Source organism: Ovis aries, chromosome 13, assembly GCF_016772045.2.
Source record: "Ovis aries strain OAR_USU_Benz2616 breed Rambouillet chromosome 13, ARS-UI_Ramb_v3.0, whole genome shotgun sequence".
In the NCBI taxonomy this organism is placed as follows: Eukaryota; Metazoa; Chordata; class Mammalia; order Artiodactyla; family Bovidae; genus Ovis; species Ovis aries.
This window is the reverse complement of record NC_056066.1, coordinates 6,703,666-6,724,600: the sequence shown is the minus strand read 5'-3', so window position 1 is coordinate 6,724,600 and position 20,935 is coordinate 6,703,666. Positions and strand designations below refer to the sequence as shown.

General features: G+C 46.3%; 1 protein-coding gene across 2 annotated transcripts in view; it reads right to left on the bottom strand.

The window, feature by feature from the left end:
* Positions 1–8,600: 8,600 nt before the first annotated feature.
* Positions 8,601–20,935, bottom strand: part of ISM1 (isthmin 1) — an 89,616-nt gene continuing 77,281 nt past the window's right edge. For both annotated transcript variants that reach the window (XM_027976478.3, XM_060396848.1), the window contains exons 5-6: positions 16,452–16,541; positions 8,601–10,309 (exon numbers count right to left, since the gene is read on the bottom strand). In XM_027976478.3, the coding sequence (XP_027832279.1) occupies positions 9,792–10,309; positions 16,452–16,541 (608 nt within the window). In that variant the 3' untranslated portion in view covers positions 8,601–9,791. The remainder of the gene's footprint in view (positions 10,310–16,451; positions 16,542–20,935) is intronic.

The following is a 20,935-nucleotide window of genomic DNA, read 5'->3' as shown; positions in this document are numbered from 1 at the left end:
TTTCCTTCTCAGCTTTTGCTTCCTTTCAGTCCTTAGTTTAAAATATGTCACATATGCAGAAAATGATGTCACAGTTGCACCTTATGCACTTTTCAGGCTTAACCAGTATTAACGTTATGCCATGTGTTGCTGTTAAGTTGCTAAGTCATCTCCAACTCTTTGAGACCCCGTGGACTGCGGCACGCCAGGCTCCTCTGTCCTCCACCATCTCCCAGAGCTTGCTCAAATTCATGACCATTGAATCAGAGATGCTCTCTAACCATCTCATCCACTGCCACCCCCCTTCTTTTGCCTTCAATCTTTCCTAGCATGAGGGGCTTTTCCAGTGAGTCAGTTCTTCGTATTAGGTGGCCAAACTATTAGAGCTTCAGCAACACTCCTTTCAGTGAATATTCAGAGTTGATTTGCTTTAGGGTGAACTGGTTCCATATACTTGCTGTCCAAGTGAGCCTCAAGAGTCTTCTCCAGCACCACAATTCTAAAGCATTAATTCTTTGGCGCTCAGACTTCTTTATGGTTCAACTCTCACATCCATACATGACTACTGGAAAATCCATAGCTTTGACTATATGGACCTTCATCAGCAAACTGATGCCTCTGCTTTTTGATATAGTGTCTAGGTTTTTCATTGCTTTCCTTCCAAGCAGCAGGTATCTTTTAATTTCATGACTGCAGTCACCATCTGCAGTGATTCTGGAGCTCAAGAAAATAAAATCCATCACTGCTTTCACTTTTCCCCCTTCTACTTGCCATGAAGTGATGGGAAGAGACACCATGATCTTAGTTTTTTGAATGTTGAGTTTGAAGCCAGCTTTTCCACTCTTCCCTTTCACCCTCATCAAGTGACGTTTCTCTTCACTCTCTACCATTAGAGCGGCATCATCTGCATATACATGTGCACATTTTAGGTTTTATACTTACATTGCTGCATATTTATGGTTTCTTTTTTTGAAAAAGAAATAAAATATTACCTCTAAAATTTCTTTTCTTCTCCATCCACTCTCTATCACTCAGACCTAGAGGTGACTGTTATCCTGAGGTTTTATTTACCCTTCCCATGCATAATTTAATTCTTTAATTCCCTATGTCAGTGTCCAGTCATAATACAGTAATGTTTTGTGAGTGTTCAAATGATTGAAGACTGTGTAATACTTTACATACCCATTTGTAATTTGCTTTTTTATACATTATATGTTTATGGCACATCTGTGATGCTATGCCTAGCTTTAGATCATTTAATAGTTGGATGGTATTCTATCCTATGTATATAACATGGCTTATTTGTACATTCCTCTACTGGTGGGCAATTTTACTTGTTTCTAATTTTTGATAATATAAAAAAGACCTTCAGGAGGGAAATTGGGGAATTTGCTACATGACAGCTTCAACACTACTAGGGATAGTCAAATTATTCTTGTTTATATCACTGCAACCAGTGGTGATAAAGAGTGTCTGTTTTGTCACTGTCTTGCCAATACTTGATGTTATCAGCCACGTTGTCATAAATAAAGTGTGGCAACTCTGACTTGTTAATTAAAATCGCTCTGACGAGTCATGTCCTCATCAGTCCCCATGGTACCGATCACATTGTATTACAGTCATTTGGGTCAGTCACCCCCGTGGGACGGGGTCCCTGTCCATCTTTTTTCACTTTTCTGGTGCCCAGAATGGCAAATGGTGACTGTCACACCCTTCGTCAGTGCTCAGTACACATGCATTGACTTAAATATGAGAACGAAGAGATCAAGGAACAGAATAGTCGGAGAAGACTTAGTAAAAGGGGTGAAATGAAGATTTGCCCAAGAACTGGAGCCTTCACAAACTCTTGGGTAGAGGGCCAATTAATGTAATCGTTTTGGAAAACTCTGGGCCAGTGTCTGATAGAGCTGTGTACACCCTCTGGCCTACCAAATTCACTCCCAGTAGAAATGTTGTGCGCATGAGCCCCAGTGACATGCCCTGGACTGTTTATAATAGCACTATCTGTAAGAGCTCCCAGCTGGCAATCGCCCACATGCCCACCATTGGGAGAATGGCTAAATAGACATAAGCCATACGAGGCAGTGATGGGCATGCAGGACCTATGGCTGCAAAGAGCAGTGAGGGAAACCCCACAATGCGGTGCGGAGCAAAAGGTGCCACCTCTCAAGGAGCATAAGCTGTGTGCCTTTGCGCTGAAGCTCTGCAGGACTAATCTAGTGCAGAAGTTGCAATACTGATGACTTTTGTGGGAAAGTCAGTTCCTACTGGAAGGGGACACGGAGTGCCCTTAATGTTTTGTTTAGTTATTTCATATTGGGATAAAATTTACATATGATGAGATTCAGTCTCCTTAAGTGCAGAGTTCAGTGAGTTTCGACAAATGCCTACAGTTGTGTAGCCACTACCATGCCCAAGATGTGGGACATTGGCATCGCCACCAAGATCCTCTCATAAACCTCATACTCCACTTTTTGACTTCCGTCACAGGTGTCATGACCGGTGATGGTTCATTTTTGTGAAAATTCACTGAGCTGTGTCCCTATGACATGTGTGCATTTTCCTGGAGGTATGCTTTCGTGTAATAGCATTTGAAGAGCATCTTTGACAAAAGATTGGCTCCAAAATCGGCAGTTGGCTGCAAGATGGCCAGTTTGGTGGCAGAGGGGCTGCAAGAGGAGTGGTCAGAGAAGTGATGGGCTGTGCATTACAGCAAAGCAGAGTACGGGCTGCAAAGAGGGAGGCTGCAGCTTTAACTCAAGCTTCGGGTCCTGCCACTTGCCGCTGGTGAGTGGTGAACCAGCCTTTATCTTTCCAGCATTGGATCCCTGCCCTCCTCTTTTTGCTTCTCCCTTTAAGTGTGTGCTGAGTCACTTCAGTTGTGTCCGACTCTTTGCAACCCCATGGACTGTAGCCTGCCAGGCTCCTCTGTCCATGGGATTCTCCAGCCAAGAATACTGGAGTGGGTTGCCGTGCCCTCCTCAAGGAAATCTTCCCCACCCAAGGATTGAATCTGCGTCTCCTGCATTGCAGGCTGGTTCTTTACCCGCTGAGCCATCTGGGAAGCCCATTTTTCTCTTTATAATATCCTGTAATAGCAGGAGGGAGCCCCCAAAGGTATCTTAGAGGCAGGCTTCTTCTTGGAAGCAATGAAGGACCTTGAAATGTTCTTGTCAGAAAGTCCTACCCTTCCCAGCTGATCAGCACAGGACACTTTGCTCTCTTGCTCTCAGGAATCCTGAGCACATGACTTTAAGTTGGGCCATCTTTGAAAATCTCTTCCTGGTCTTGGCTGGGTGGCTGGCTGGGTGGGACCCAGCCATCCCTGCCTGGGGATGGAAAGTCTCCTCGAGGGCAGGCGCATCAATGGTGTGGGTCTCTCCAGCGTCCCCTTGTGAGACTCTTACCTTAGTTACATTAATAGAGGTTCCAAAGAGAATTTCATCCTGGAGATCCTGAATTATTCTTCTTTTTTTCTTTTTCATTTCCCTTTTAATCTTTTTGGCTTTTCTCTTTCTCCATTTGTTCATCTCTCCAAGATTTAAACCCCCCCCCCACCCCAACAACAAACCTAAACCCCAACCAAGTTGGGATTAAACAGGTGAGGGGTACAGCTAACCAAATTGAACCTCCCTGTCTACTGGTGTAAAATTTTAAAATGGTGCCTTTCAAGATCTGCTACCATTCCTTTTCACTAAGGAATTAAAAGTTTACTTCATTTAGACCATTCCTTTCCATGGCAAATAAACCTAACTTTGAGCCATGACCTTTGCGAAAAAATAAACTTAGGAACTTGCAGAGAAAAAAGAATTCTTTTTCTTCTTTGAAAGTCAGGTTTGAAATTTTTATATCCTTTGAGTCATATTCTTGAAGCTATTGGCTGATTAGTTCAAGAAATGTTACTTTCCCAACTCAAACATGACATTTTGAAAATCATCCATGAATTGCATGCCTCAAGAATGAAAGGTTTTTCTGTGCTGTTTGAAAGTTGTTTTTTTTTTTTTTTCATTTTAAGAGCAATCATGAATATCTATAAGGGCACATTTATGACTCCCAGAACAGATAGAAAATTAGCAAAGCCATAAAATTCTTACCCAGCTTTGCTATTGCAGCTGTGTCTCAGTCCAGTCCCCCACAGATCCCCCTGCTGCTAAAATGGCTAAGGATGATGTTGTTTTTGCCATTACCAGCAAAGCACTGGTCTTTATATGTTGGCTTTTCAAATCTCTACATGAAGATATGAAAAAAAAAGTCTCTATCTAAGCTTTGTTCTTCTGGAGCAACAAAAAGTTTGCTGTTTCCATAAATTTGTTCCTGAAAAGTCTTACCTTCTGATTCTGGAAAAACACCCCACTTCTTCTAATCCTATACAGTAAACCAATGTTTAACCTCAGAAAAGCAACTGGCTGTAAGCTTTCTGCCTTAATTTACACTACTGTATTCAGGATCTGTAGACATGGATGTATGTTTCTGTATATATCCACCCAGTAATTACTGAGGCAAGCCTTTAATTTGTCTGAAACCATGCAGGCATAATGGTGACAACCCACACATTTTTCCATTGGAAATTGTAAATGGAAGACAAAGAAAGAGCCCCAGCTCCTCTCTCCCCACCCCCTCCACTTCCTGGGAAGCTTTTTCATGACTCTTTGTCCATCGGGCCAGAATTAAGTCAACACTCAAGGGGTGTTGATCACTGTCACTCAGGTGCTTAAAGCAGTATTACTCAAAGTGTGGTTGGTCCCTTGAAGCAGGACTTGTCTTTAGTCAGCAAGAAATGAAGTTAAAAATTAAGAAAATGTGTTCAGAAATGTTTAGAGGGATTTGGCAGAATCATTTCCTGCCTGTTGTACCCAATGATACACTAAGTTGCTTCAGTCATGTCCGACTCTTTGTGACCCCATGGACTGCAGGCCGCCAGGCTCCTCTGTCCACAGAATTCTCCAGGCAGGAATACTGGTGTGAGTTGCTGTGCCCTCCTCCAGGGAATCTTTCCTGACCCAGGGGTTGAACCAGCATTTCTTATGTCTCTAGCATTGGCAGGTGGGTTCTTTACCACTAGTGCCACCTGGGAAGCCCCTCGTCGTAAAGACCAGGGGTTTATTTTCATCTCGTAAAAACTACACGGTATGGTATTGAAGTCTGGTAGAGCTTCTATTGGGCTTCCCAGGTGGTGCTAGTGGTAAAGAACCTGCCTGCCATTGCTGGAGATGTAAGAGACACGGATTAGATCCCTGGGTCGGGAAGATCCCTTGGAGGAGGGCACTGCAACCCATTCCAATATTTTTGCCTGGAGAATCCCATGGACAGAGGAGCCTGGTGGCTACAGTCCATAGGGTTGCAAAGAGTTGGACCTGACTGAAGTGACTTAGCATGCATTAGGGCAACCGAGAGAGTCACGCCTTGAAGAAGGAAAGAGCTGGGGTCCTTAGAAGGGAGCCACTTGACCAGAAACATACTTTGTTGGAGGTTTTTGTATTAAGCCATTGTGATTTTGAGGCTTATCTATTACAGCAACTAGCATTAATTTAAATAATGCAACATACACATGTGATCAAAAAACTTATTTTTCTGGCTATCACTTATCATTATCTCAGATCAGGCACTTATTTATTTATCAGCCGTCTCCCCTCCACCAGGAAAACTTGGATTTGTATGCCGCTGCCTCCCTGGCATCTAGAACAATGCCTCGCAACTAGTATATGCTCAGTAATTAATTCTCCAATGATTCAACACCAATGCACAGGGTCCATGACAGGCCCCATGCTAGGAAATTCATATCTCTTATTTCATTCTCCAAACGACTGTTTGAGGAAACTGGAATATGCAGAGACTGATTGAATTATCCAAAGCTACCCAGCTGACAACTGAGGGAGCCAGGACGGGGATCTAGGCAGTCTGACTCGGTCCTCACACTCTTCTGCCCCCATCCCTTGCCTGATGACATCCGCCAGGTACTGAGCCCGAGGCTGGGAGCCAAGGAACGCATGAAACCCTGCATCTGCCCTTAAGGTCTAGCCAACAGCAGTGGTTGACACGGGGCTCAGGTGTAGCAGGGGAAACAGGTTGGTCTCTGTTCTTATCCGTGGGGCAGGCTGTCTTTTAGAAAGTCAGGCTCTGCTGATCACCCAGCCTGAGAATGGGCTGAGATATAGGATTCAGATCCTCTTGTGGAATATGGAAGGACCGGGCAGAGCTGAAGCCAGGCCCTCCGTCACCAACGTGAGACATCCTGAAGGTTGGTGGAGGGACATTTGGCAGATTTGAACAACCTGATCAAAGGCAGAGTGAGCTGGAGCAAAGCCCCTAATCCTGAGTGGTGGGAAGAATTAGAAAGAGAGTTGAGTAGGGGATACAGTTAAGAACATGACTTAGTGATCAGACAGAACGAGCTGCAACCAGCTTTGCCGTGTACACAGCCTCATGAGCTTGGGCAGGTTAGAGCACCTTATTGGGCTTTTTGTGCCATGTCTGTAAAACGGATGTAACCTGCTTAACTCCATGGTAGAGTGATCAGCACAGAGGAACAAAGTGTGTCCTCTGGAAGGGTGGCTGGTATGGTGCCTATCCTTGGATCTGTGGTCCCTGGTCTCAGGGTGGGGAAATCTACTCCTTGGCCACTGAGCTACACAGTTGGAAAGACTTGGAGACTAATGGTGGATGCTTGAATCGGGTCAGGAACCTGCCCAGCTCCTTGGGGGCCTCGTCTTCATCCTTCCCACACACGGCCACCAGAGGGCCTTGGCTCCTCTGTCCAGTGCTGTTGGCTTGCTCAGACACAGCCCCCCAGAGCCCCAGTGGGTTGCTGGAGAAACGGCTCTCTTTCCAAGGATCAGCCAAGGAGCAAGGCCTTCAATGAGAGGTGTTTGTAGTCACTGGTGCTACAGGCGAGGGAGCAGACAGACTACTCTGCGGTGGGCGAAGTTGGCCCTTGAGCACATGATCTGCTTTCCATGAAGCGATTACCCAAGGTTACCCTGGGGCTGGCTTGGGGCCCTTAGTGAATGAGGGACATCTGGATAGAGGCAGATTATAGTTCAGCAAATTTCCAGACGGGATGGCACCGTCTGGATGATGGGTGAGAGGCTAGCAGTGTTCTCAGTAGGTGAAGGGCCCAGGAACCCTCCCCAGCTCCCAATTCACCTCATCTTCTAACTCTCAGTTTATTATGTCAGTAAGGTCTGATGTTAAGAGGCAAGGAGCCCATTGGAAATGTTGCTCATATCAGCTATTCGCACTGTAGTAGGAAAGAGCTTTCATTTTCCATGCTAAGTGAAGTAAAAGTGAGTGTTAGTTGCTCAGTCGTGTCTGATTTTTTGCGACCCCATGGACAGATTCCTCTGTCCAGGGGATTCTCCAGGCCAGAATACTGGAGTGGGTAGCCTTTCCCTTCTCCAGGGGATCTTCCCAACCCAGGGATCGAACCCAGGTCTCCCGCATTGTGGGCGGATTCTTTACCAACTGAGCCACCAGCCCATATAGGAAGCCCATGCTAAATCCTTAACAAAAACACCTTAGACATGGCTCCATAACCTGCCATTCTTATCCCTCTGGCTCATCACTCTAAACATCCCAGTTTTCAGAAATCACCACGCTCTTGCCTGGTTTCTTGCCTCTGCCCGCTGTGTTTCCTTATTCTGAATGCATCCACCTGCTCTCCTTCTAACATTCCTCCCTTGGATCCAGCAGGTACCGCCCTGTTTCCTGCCTCTATTTTCCCAGAAGACTTTCTACTTATCCTTTACAGAACACTTATCAGAGGGGGTGATTGCTGGATGTTTGTGTCTCTCCTCGTCACTAAAACGAGCCTCTCATGTGACTCATCTTCACACACTCTGCTTGAATACCTGTCCTGAGATGCTCACCATCTCGAAGGCGGTACATTCCATTGCAACCAACTCTCTTGGCAAAAGTGGTTTTCCTATTATTAGGAACCACATCTTCCCTGATATGAACCTACTGACCCCAGCAGTTCAGTTGCCTAAAATTCTTTCAAATCGGAATAAAGATTCTCTTCCCATAATTAGGAACAGATCTCAAATATAAATATCCTGAGAGTGGGCAATACCTGTATAACTTATTCTAAAGTACAAATGATAAGAGCTTTTCCATAAAACAAGATCTTACTAAGAGAACCTAAGGGTAGGATTAGGAATATAAGGACATGAAAAATTTGATATAGTAGAGCACTGGGCTAGGAAATGAAAGATGGGCCCAATTTGACTTGTTATTTCTGAGTTTCCTCATTTGGAAAAGGGATCACTTACAGGATGAAGAATTCTATTTATTACTGTAATTGCAAAATTTTGTGTGGAAGTGGTCCATTCACCTGGGCTTGTCTTAAGCCTTTGATTTGGCTTGGCTTTCTCAGAGCTTTCTTAGCTCTGGATGGGCAAAAATTTGCACGTGTGTCAGTGAGCTTCAGTCTCCTGGGGACTGGGTTGATGTTCTTGGTGCCAAAGATGCTGACTCACATCACTCACCATTACATCAATCAATGAGGCTTTTATTCCCGCCTGTTTTGAACCTTCCTCTCCCCTGCCTTGAAACCCTGTTTTACCATGGCTATTTATGGAATTTGTATCATAAATATTTGCAGGTAACACATTTACTGCAGGTAACACATTTTATTATGATTTTATTATATAATCTCTTTTCCTGGAGTTTTGCAAGTAAAGACTACATAAGAACCAACTCTTTATTTGTCCTAAGTTCCACCCTACAGAACCAGGCCAATATTATAATTGCTTGATGCACAAGACTCAGTGACTCAATAAATACTTTACAAAAATAATGTATTTTTTCCTTTCTTAAAACATAAAAAATCAGGATTTTCTAGATGAGTTCCCGTCCTCATTTTTATATTTATTTACTGGAAATATATTGGTGGAGAAAAAAATTGTTAAGATGGTATGAAAATAAAATAGATGAAATGAAGTTCATGTTCTTTTTCCATTTATTTTGCAGTTTTCTTTGGAAAAGTGCTACTCCTTGTTTTTAACTCTGATCTTCCTGTAGCCTTCTGAACCTATTAAGGCATGAACAGAAATTCTACCATTCTGGGGTCTTTTAGTAGAATTACAGCATTGTGCTAATATCATCCTTTATTTTAAAGCTGATTTAAAACTAGGCCTCAGATTTGCTCTCAAAATATCCATCTGCTCCCCCTCTACCCCCTAGCAGTCTGAGGGAAGGGCATTTTGGCAGCTGAGACTTAAGCAAGGTACCTCACTGGCTAACTCACCTTTGGTTTCAGGTTTTCTTATGCTGATATCTTTCTATTGCATTTCTCGTTTTAAAAGAAGTCATTCCTGGAAAATTCCCTTTCTCTTCCACCTCCCTAAGCCTCTTTCTGAACTCTCACGGAAGTGATTAAATAATTTCGGGATGACAACTCCAGAGAAAAGGTTATGCATAAATCACATTCATATTAAATAAGTTATACATAAAACTGCTTATCACGTTTACAATTTCAGTCTCTTTGCCCCATTGCTTCTCTGGGAACCACTGAATCCGAGGTGAGTTGAATTCCACCCACCACGACTTCCAGGTTCTTCTTCCGGCTTCTTTCTTCACATCCTCCTGAGAACGTCCCTTCCTCGGAAGAGATCCAAGGGGACCGTTGACATTGAAGATGGCAACGGTGGCTTCATATGGCAGTTGCGAGGGCCTGGCGCCAAGCCCTCGTGTAACTTACGACAAATGCTCGCGTGGTATATACACCTGTACATGTAAGCTGGCGAGAGCGGCTCTCCGCCGGGCTGCGATTGGCGCGGGGCGTTTGTGTCGGGAACACCAGGGGCGGCGTCTCTTTAATACTCCCTGGCCTCTTGAAACTGCTTGATGTAATCTTCGTCGGAGGGGCTCTCCGTGCACTTCTGTCCGTTGTTGGGAGGCCGAGCCTCGTTATACCTGCTCCAGTCGCCCTTGCAGAGGATCCAGGGCAGGATGTCCACTTTGTAGTGGAGCTCCGCTGAGAACTCGGTGCTGATGAGGTTGGGCGTCCCCGCCCCTTTGCCCCTGGTGATAAGCTGCATGTTGTCGCCGTAGCAACAGTGCTGGGCAGCCAGCGTGGTGCTCTCCAGGGACAACATGGAGCGAATGCAATACCGGGCTGTGGGTTTATAGATCTCCAGCTTCTCCTTGGGCCCGCTGGCGTCCTTCCAGCGGAAGTCCTTGCGCTTGACGCGGTCGAAAATGTCAGCTGTGCTGTAGGCCACCTCGGTGGGGTAGGAGCAGGGGCAGCTGGGCAGGTCGTTGATCACCTTGTGCATGTATTTCTTTAGGAACTCGCTTTTGCAACTCATCCAGCGCTCACAGCTGTCTGTGTCTGAAAAAGGCCACAGAGAAACTTCTCATCAGGTGCAAAACTGGGAGCAGGATGACGTTAAAGTCAACCTCTCCATTCCCCGGGGGGCAGCCCCTGGTGTGGCGAACACACTCACTGTCCTTGAACTTGGGAATTTCTTTGTCCACAAAGTTCTCTGCACCACCAATTCCTTAGTTTATATTATGAAAAAATTTTCAGATACATAGGAGAGAAAATATACAATGACTGCCTAGATGCCATCACCTAGACTCAATCATCATTATATTACCCTCATTAAAATTTTCTTTTGGAAACATATAATATTATTATTCCCAAACTAGTCAATGTTAAAGGAAATCAACCCTGAATATTCATCGGAAGGACTGATGCTGAAGCTCCAATACTTTGGCTACCTGACACGAAGAAACAACTCATTGGAAAAGCCCCTGATGCCGGGAAAGATTGAGGGCAGGAGGAGAAGGGGGTGACAGAGGATGAGATGGTTAGACAAAATCACTGACTCAATGGAAATTCCAGGAGATGGTGGAGGACAGAGGAGCCTGGCCTGCTGCAGACCATGGGGTCCCAAGAGTCGGACATGGTTTAGTGACTGAACAATAATAAGTTTTAGTAGGCATCTACAAAAAAAGGTGTATTTTCTATGGTTTCCTGAATAACCATAAGCCCATTATCTATCACTCATAACTAACTGAACAATAATTCAGAGATCCATTTTGAATCTTCTCTTTAAATGAGCAATGAGTGATAGAAAGTACCTCAAAGTAATATTTGTAAGACTAAGTTATATTCTACCACTCACTGACTTGGAGATCAGTCCTGGGATTTCTTTGGAAGGAATGATGCTAAAGCTGAAACTCCAGTACTTTGGCCACCTCATGCGAAGAGTTGACTCACTGGAAGAGACTCTGATGCTGGGAGGGATTGGGGGCAGGAGGAGAAGGGGACGACCGAGGATGAGATGGCTGGATGGCATCACTGACTCGATGGATGTGAGTCTAAGTGAACTCTGGGAGTTGGTGATGGACAGGGAGGCCTGGCATGCTGCGATTCATGGGGTCGCAAACAGTCGGACACGACTGAGCGACTGAACTTAACTGAACCTCTTAACTGTAGGCAGGAAACAGTAACAATCATTATATGGAAATCTCCATGAAAGATGCCTTAAAGAAGAGGCTGGTGGACCCTGGTTTTAGAGAATTCACCATTTGGCCCAAGGCCACTGACCTGCAGGCTTATAGCCAGAACTTGTCATCAGAGGTGTGTCATGTTTGGCCGTTACAGTATTTAAAAATAATGAATTAATTGCCAATATTTAAGAATTAGTTGATTCTATTTATTCCTGTAGATTCCCTGTTCCATTTGAAAAAACAAAAGATATACTGATGCTGATCATACATTGTTCCCATGGGAACAAGTGGTCCTGTGAATAGGGGACAAGTGGCTACTTCTTGGTCAAGGCAGGAGGTCCCCGGTCTGTCACCTTCCCTGCCTGATCCTGTCCCTGTGGGTGTTCGGTCTGGGTCATTCAGTCGTCAGAGTTTAGGGCTTCTGGGCTGGTTAATGTGTCAGTCTGTGTTTTCCCAAACCCTGAGACAAAGATGCAATGGAGACAGTTCTTTGGGAGGTGATTCTGGGAAACACCAGCAGAGAAGGGAGGCAGGACAGGGAAGCAGGGGGGCAGTGTGGAGTGTGGATCAGACACGTAACCACTGGAGAGACTGGAGCATCTTTTCACAGGACCTGGGAAACCCATTCAGAGTCAGGGTGGACCTTTACCCAAGGTCCGTGATCCTGCAAAACAGCCAAGGTTAAGAAATCTCCCCACTTTTGCACATTTTGGAAAACCACTTACTGTAAGAACCCTCTTCCCCACAGAACATGTAAGTCTCACCGCTGCCCCTGTGTTTTCCTACGACAAAAACAGACACAGGGACTTCCCTGGTGGTCCAGTGGTTAAGACTTGGCACTCCCAAAGCAGGGGACCCAGGTTTGAGACCCGGTCAGGGAACGAGACCCTGCATGCCGTGATTAAACATCCCACATGCTGCAACCAAGACCCTGTGCAGCCAAGTAGAAACAAAACAAAACAAAACCCAGACGTAGATGCTCCAGATTCCCTTTCTTTGCCTGATAAATGATTAGCTAAACTGCTCATCCCCACCGATCAATTAGAGCAAAATGTATCTGAAATAAACTTTAGTGAATATCCTCTCTTTCTTTCAAGTCCCTGAACTTGGGCCTGCCCTCAGCCTGGGCCAGAATACAGCCTTTCTTTAAGGGTGCCTCCCGAAAATAGGTTGGTCTCCCAGTAGAACATTCTCTCATGTCCTGTGTGACTCTGACACTCTTCCATCTCATGTCCCCTCACAGGGTTCTTCCAGCTTTATTTACTCCTCTATCAAAGAAAACTCTTTAGCCCTAACCCTTGAGAGGCTTGCAGGCCTCTAAATCCAGTGTTCTCTCTATCGCGAACAGGCCCCTTGCCCTTTGCACTAAATAATCCTTGGAATACAGTCTTTGAAGAGAGGTATTTTTATTTGGCAGGGGCCTGAGTATCAGTCACTGATTGGGGGCTGCTCCTGGACTTCTGGATGACTGTGCATTTATGGGCTGGTGGGCTCTGGGGGCCAGAACAGGCCCACAGCAGAGACCCCAGGGGCTGCTGGGAGGTAAGGATGTGGCGCGGGGCAGGTTTCCTGCAGCGTCTGGCTCAGGAAGCTGCACTGGGTTGGATGACCCGTATCTCAGGAAACCCTCCATGGTGGAATGCAGGGGTGTGTGGTGGGGAGCAAAAGCAAAAATATCCCACCGGTGTTAAACAATGTCATTTTCTATCAGGGCAAGTCAGGGGGTGCATCCAGGGGTGAGCGGCCCCGGGCTGGCCTGGAGGCTTGGAGGGGCGGCCACAGCTGTCTCGCTCAGAGCTCTGCAAGAAGGCCTCAGGGGTGCTTTGCTGCCTGGTGCCGTGCACCTGCCCTGGGGTTCACATCCAGCTTGTGCTCCCTTGAGGCTGCTCGTGACCCTTGACCCTGCTTCAGCCAGGGAGCTGCATGAGGGGGGACTCCCGGGTGAGGCAGCCTTTGCTGGCTTCCTCATGGGTGTAGGTGAGACTTTCTCCAGCTTCTCGGAGGCCCTTGCCCCCGGTCCTCTCTCCTTCCTTCCCTCCCTTGGCAGGGGTCAGGCCTGCCCCTCCATCTGAAAGCTCTCCCCGCCTCCTCTTGCTCCCACGCCTCTGTCCCTTGCAGGCGGGGGGCTCCCCCAGGGAGGGTTTTGAGTGTCCGATCCCATCTCAGAGGGCTGGACTGGACCCAGACTTCGTCCAAGAGCAGCGAGGAAGGCCAGCCAGGTTGGCGGTAACTGCGGCCCATGGTTAAGCAGAGAGAGTCTGAGGGCAGGGAACACGTTGTTTCCCCGGAGCAGAGGATGCACAGAAGGGAGATCACTGGTGTCAGGACCTGGGGGTCTTCAGTGTGGTTTAGGCCCATTCAGAGGGCACTAGGGAAGCACGGATGGTTTTTGAGCGACAGCAAGCTCTTCAAAGCCAATTGTAAGAGTCCCAGCGAGATGCTTGGCAGGTATGGAGGGTGGGATCAGGAATAGTCAGGATGGTGGGGCTGCCAGGCCTTGGAGGGCTTGGGGGGAGGGAGGGAGGTGTCAGAAGTGACTCCCCACCACTGTCCTGGGTCCTGGGAGGCTGGTGGTGTCAAGAGTGAAAATTGAGCGGTCAGGATTGGGAGCCAGCTTGCAGCTGGAGGGAAATGAGGAAGAGAGATCTGGGGTACCTCTCAGGAGCGTGGGAAAGGCCTGGCCTCAGATGGCATGTGTGGGCGCCTGGGACTGCCTGGGTCAAATCCCGGCTCAAGTACTTAGTAGCTCCGTGACATTGTGCAAGGCATGCTACCTCGGTAGGCTTCAGTTTTCCCATCTCTAAATAAAATGCTGGGGATAAAAACAGCACCCATCTCAAGAAAGTCCCAGGAGGGTTAAACCAGAAGGCAAGCAGACCATACACAGAACAGGGTGGGGAACGCCACCTGCAGGAAGGTGCCAGACTCTGGGGCTCCACCCTGGCGAGCTCCCAAGTGCGCTGCTGCAAGGAAGGGAAGTGTTTCCTGGGAAGCGCAGGTCTGCAGAGCCAGTGGGGGTCCTCCTCAGAGGGCAGGGTTTTCAGAAACACGATTCACAGGGGCTCCAGAAAACAGCTTTGCACTTTCCCTCCAGGGCATAAGGGCATCAAAAGTCAAGTACATACAGGACTTGCATCCATTGACTTATTATTATTTTTTTTGATCAGACTTACACGGAGTATTCAGTGTGAATGTTTTCAGTGCTTTATGAGTATCAACTCATTCAACTTTACAATAGATCTAGGAGGTAAGCACCATTAAAGTATGAAAGTGTTAGCCGCTTAGTTATGTCCAACTCTTTGCAACCCTATGGACCGTAGCCCACCAGGCTCCTCTGTCCATGGAATTCTCCAGGCAAGAATACTGGAGTGGGTTGCCATGCCCTCCTCCAGGGGATCTTACTGGCCCAGGGATCAAGCCCAGGTTTCCTGCATTGCAGGCAGACTCTTTACCATCTGAGGCACCAGGGAAGGCCATACACCGTTACCTTAGACCATTTTTCAGATCAGAAAACTGAGGCAGGAGTCGGTTAAGACATTTGACCTTAGGCTAGTCAAGCTTTTCTCACCCCTGCTGGGCATATTCCATTTGTCCTTCTGTCTCCTCATCTCCCTTTTCCTTGCCCTGGAAGGCTGCCCTGCGTGGGTCTGATTTGTGGACCCCATGAGCCCTACTTTCTGACTTGGGTACGCCGATGGAAGGACCAGGTTGAGTGGCAGAAGAAAGAAGGGGCGAGGTAAGGGTGCTGTCCTTGAGGCTCCTCCCTCCCTGTTAACACGTTGGCTACATCCTTCTGGGAGTCAGGAGTGTGTCCACTCCGCCCAGTGGTTCTGGGACCCTTCCCCTAGGCCCTTTAGTCCAGCGGGTGGTGCGGGCTCCCCACTGTTGCCAGTCCCAGAGTGCTGTACAAGCCCTTCTTGGTTTCCATCCACCTGCTCACACCTTTGCCAACAGATCCTCATCAAATGCTCCTCTGTCACCTGATTTGAGTGTGAACCGTGTCTGTTCCTGCCCGGAACCTGCCTGACATGCCATCCCTTCTCATCCGGTGTGTCCTGAGCTGCCCGGGGGAGGGGGGGTGCACCTGGTCCCATCCCCTGTGAAAGGGCAAAGCAGCTGCCTGCCTGTGGGGCAGGAAACGGGGGGAAGACAGAGTTGCTCTCTGCCCCCAAAGCCTGCCTTGCGGCTTTACTATTTTACGCAAAACTCCCACAACCTTTAAATTTTGGGGATTAAACGCACTGTGTTTGCAAAAGGCTTCTGCTGGTGGCAGCTGGGTGTACATGAAGGACTGTGAGGGAAGTCCTGGGCAACAGAATTTCCAAACTGATGCCAGCTTGGCTGAGGAGAGCAGAAGCGGGCGCAAATGAGAAATGGGGCAGAAGGAATCTTACCTTTCTGCAATATAAAATCACATCCAGAAGCACATGCAGCTATTTTTATACAGCAGGATTTCCCCTTGCTGAGTAGACACTTTTAACTCTGTTTGGACCATGTTTATTGTACTTGCTCTGGCACTTTCTACCAGAGGAGTAGCAGGGTGTTACAAAGGTTTACAGAAAACTCACGTGGTGGGGGGTGGGGGCGGGATTGGGATGGGGAAGGCAAAACGTTGAGGAAGTGCCCTTTCTCTTCCTTCTTCCCCGTGACCCTCTGCTGGGAAACTGACATCATCACTTCTTTATTTCGTTGGGGACACTTGGTGAGGGCTGCGAGAAGAGATTCCATGAGGCCTGAGGCCCCATGATGGGTGAGCCCCACGGCAGGGGCAGGGCGGTCCCACCCGCGTGCCAGGGCGGGTGCAGCAAGGCTGCTGGTCTCTGTCTGTCACTGCAGGAGGCTCCCTTTTGCTTGGTGTATATTTGGCAAGCAAGAAAAAGGCCAACAGCACTGGACCCCATAAGAGGAAGACGCAGTGCTTAAATGGGTCCAAGGATGGCATGGCAAAGGCTAAAGGAATCTCTAAGACACTAAATCAATATTTGGATGGAAAACGAAAAGAAAACTCTTCATACCGACTTCGAACAGTTTGGTGGCATTAAACTCTTCACTTCCTGCAAGCAGACTCACTTCGGTGGCAGCTGTCCTGAAGGTGTCTTCAATTCCTAGACACAGACAAGAGCTCTTTTTTCTCTAGTTATATGGAAAAAGTCACCCCCCTGCCCCCGCCCCAGCCCCACTGGCAAATAAAAAAACAAATACACATGAACAAAGCCTTTTTTGTACTCATTACTACTCATGGGCAGAAACCTGCCAACAGAGGAAACAGTAAAAAGCAGGTATAGAGCATAAAATATATTAAAACCCCAGATACCATTTGCGGCATGAAATCAGATCCAAATGTGCCTGAATGTCCTAAGGAGCTCATTCCCTGGTCCCAGGAGTGGGGTTTTGGGTGGTGCTAGACACACATCAGGATGTGTGTTTGTCTGGAGGTGTCAGGCTGGCAAAGTGAGCCAGAGACTGGAGAGTGTGTTGGTGTTGTGTGTTGTTGTTTAGTCACTAACTTGCGTGTGACTCTTTTGAAGCCCCATGGATTGTAGCCTGCCAAACTCCTCTCCCCATGGGATTTCCCAGGCAACAACACTAGAGCGGATTGCCATTTCCTTCCCCAGGGAATCTTCTTGACCTAGGAATCAAACCCATGTCCCCTACATTGGCTGGCAAATTCTTATCCACTGTGCCACTGTGCCACAAGTTAACAACTTGTCTAGTGGTTAACACTGGTCTTAAGGACTGACTCACTGGGGTTCAAGTGAGTGACTTGGGTAAGCCCAAGAACCTCTGGGTGATTCACTTTTCACATCCATAAATAGGGAGAACCAACAACCCTCCTCAGAGCCTTGGATGAATTAAATGAGTTATGCATAAAGAAAGCACTTAGCGTAAGAAGCAGTAAGTGTTAGCTGACATTTTCTCCTTGAATATTTATCTAGCTCATTCTGAGGTAAAAGACCCATTTCTTGTATGTTGGGACTTTCAGCACCGCTGATGATACTGCAAAAGAATAAACTGGGGGAGGGATGGATTGGGAGTTTGGGATTAACAGATGTAAACGATTATATATAGGACGGATAAACAACAAGGTTCTACTGTATAGCACAGGGAACTATATCCAATACCCTATGATTAAACCATAATGGAAAATAATATGAAAAAGAATGTAGTATAAATATGTATATATATGTATGTATAACTGAATCACTTTGCCATACAACATTGTAATTCAACTATACTTGAATAAAATAAATATTAAAAAGTTCAAAACAAAAAAATTCAATGTTAAAAAAAGAATATGCTGGGTTTGTCATTACTTGCTCTGAGCCACGGAACCTAGTTTGCCTCACGTTTCCAGGCTCCCTGCCCTACTCAAATGACCATCCGCACCCAAGCTTCCTTTGCAAAGGGGAATCCCACGCAAGCGGAAGCAGTCAGGAGAGGAAGGAACAGCGGAATGTGGCCTATTTGTTAGAGAACTTTGGCTGTCCTGCTAGGTGTGCGTTGATTTCGTTTAAGGGGTTCTCTCTGATTTTATGTGAGGCCCTTCGAGCTTATTTGTATGGTCAGCCTAGGGGACAGATTTTTACAGTGTCATCACCACCAGATCAGGGAGACTGCCTGGCCCTTAAGTCTTTCCAGTGAGGCTGAGAAGACATCAGGAAAGGAAAGAGATGGTGCAAAAGAAGATCCTTCATGTTCAAGGGAGCCCTGCAAAGCTGGGGGAGTCAGGAACAGAAAGGCAGAAAGGATGGAAGCCAGGTCAGACGAGAAGGAAATGTATGAACGGGGCTGCTGGCCATGCTGCTTTCAGCAGTGAGAGAAAACATTCAAAATGGGAGGAGAGGCGATATCTGCTACCAAGTTATCTAGGTCCACTGTTTTGTGTCTGCATGCCAACTCTGGAGGAGAAAGCAACAGGCAAGCTGCCAAGCCCTGACATGAAATGCTGTCTGTATTCACGTGTGCCTGAGCCCAGTACCCTTCACCCTGGTGGTGGTGGAAGAATTTAATCGTTAAGAACACGGATTCTTGAATCAGACTGCCTAGATTCAAATTCCCAGCTGGACCACTTGCTTCTTCTGCGACTCTAGACAAATTAGCCCATGCGTCCCAGTTTCCACAGCTGCCAAATGAACACCATCATCAGTGTTTAGTTCATGACATTATTGTTGGAATTAGACGAAATAACACATGCAAAGACCTTAGAAGTTTGCTTGATACTGAAATACTCAAAAAGCTCTACTCTTCATGACCTTCCGCATCATCTTTTTTCTTCTTCATCTTCCCAATCTTTACCTTCATTTTCTTTCGCTTCATCTTGTCTTCATCTTCTTTCCCTCTCCCGCTCCTCTTCACTTTCTTCCTGCCTTCCTCCTCTTCTTCCTTCTCGTTATTTGTTGGTTTATTTCTACCCATCCCACCAGACTTCTAACTGTTTCATTGTGACGAGTATGGGAAAGATCAGGACGAACCTCTTGATGGAAATTGATCAAGCACTTTCGGAAATCCATCCGCACGGCTGAGGCGGTCCGGAGCTGCCTTTTCTCATGCATCAGCCCCGTCTTCTGCGCATGCCCGTCTGTTACCACGCGCATGCCCGTCTGTTACCACGCGCATGCCCGTCTGTTACCACGCGCATGCCCAATCTGATCGTCTCTCTCCGCAGGAAACCCTTTGCTCCCCCACATTTTTCTTGTAAATCTCAGCCTTGTGGTTTGAGAACAAAGTTTCCAGGGGTAGCAAAAGGAAGTCTGGGGTGTGGGGAATCAAATGTTCTGTTTCTGAAATTTCTTTCAGAGGAAACCGTTTGGAAAGTGTGATTTCTTGGAAGAGCCTGAGGTAGTATTTTAGGCTGGTTTTCTACCTGTCTGTAGGGAACATGGTACGTGGAAAACCACAGACCAGGAGTTGATAAACTCTTAGGTAAAGTGTCAGAAAGTATTTTAGGCTTTGTAGGCCCACTCCAGTGCTCTTGCCTGGAAAATCCCATGGATGGAGGAGCCTGGTAGGCTGCCGTCCACGGGGTTGCAAAGAGTCGGACACGACTGAGCAACTTCACTTTCACTTTTTACTTCCATGCATTGGAGAAGGAAATGGCAACCTACTCCAGTGTTCTTGCCTGGAGAATCCCAGGGACGGGGGAGCCTGGTGGGCTGCCATCTTTGGGGTCGCCCAGAGTCGGACACGACTGAAGAGACTTAGCAGCAGCAGCAGCAGCAGCAGCAGGCTACATATGGTCTTTTAAAAATTGAAGTATAGTTGATTTACAATGTTGCGTTAGTTTCAGATGTACAGCGAAGTGATATATGTGTATATAAAATGATAAGAATATATATTTGGTATCATATGTATATCATATATTCTTTTTCATATTCTTTTTCATATTCTTTTCCATTATAGGTTATTACAAAATATAATAGTATAATTCGCTGTGCTATACAGTAGGTCCTTGTTGTTTATTTTATATATAGTAGGATATATCTGTTAATCCTGAACTCCTAATTTACCCCTTCCTCACTTGTTTCCCTCTTGGCAACTGTAAGTTTGTTTTCTATGTCCATGAATCTATTTACATTTTGTAAATAAATTCATTTCACATTCAGACTTGGTTGCATATCCTTCCTCCTCTTCCTCTCTCTTCACAGCCCTTTAAAAACGTGTGGGCCATACAGAAACAAGACTAGACAGCGGTTTGGCAATACTACTACAGTCACAATTGTTTTCTACTCCAATATGGCCTCTCACTAAGTTTGCAACTATTAGTTAAGTTTAAAAAAACATGGACGATGCAGTTTAAAGCAATAATTAAATGCCAAGGTGCCCCAATTTGCTCCCTCTGGAACTTTCAGCAACTCTCAGGCTAATGCATGGTTTTTCTTCGGATGGCTGTTAAGCCTCTGATTCTGGCTTCCTTATTAGCCCATGAACATCCATCTTCATGTGTCTCTTTAAGGTACAACCAATTCCACATCAAAGGACCAAGTTAACCAGAATCACGCCTTAAATTAAGTACATGGGAGCATTGTCTTCTAGGTCATGTTTACTGAAATTGCATATCAGGCTCAGAAAATCCATCTTTTTATCCTCCAAGCTCATTGTCTCTTGTCCCAGTCTGGTCAGAATTCTCATTAGGAAAATGGTTGTCTTGTAAATAGTCAATTTCTATAAGTTTTTAAATTTTTTTTAAAAATTTTTTTATAAGTTTTTAAATAGAAGCTATAACCTTACCCAGACTCACAGAGACAAAGAACAAACTAGTGGTGAGCAGTGGGGAGGGTGAGGAGGGGCGCCATAGGGCTGGGATGTTGGTGGGGTGTACAAACTCTCGGGTGTAAGATAAGCTACAGAGATGTATTATACAGCACGTGGAATATAGCCAATATTTTGTTGTAACTGTAAATGGAGTATAACACTTGGAAATTGTATAACAAAATAGAAAATAGAACAAAAAGGAAAAGCTTCTCCGGGAACGTAGAGCCACACCCCTGAGCGCACCCAC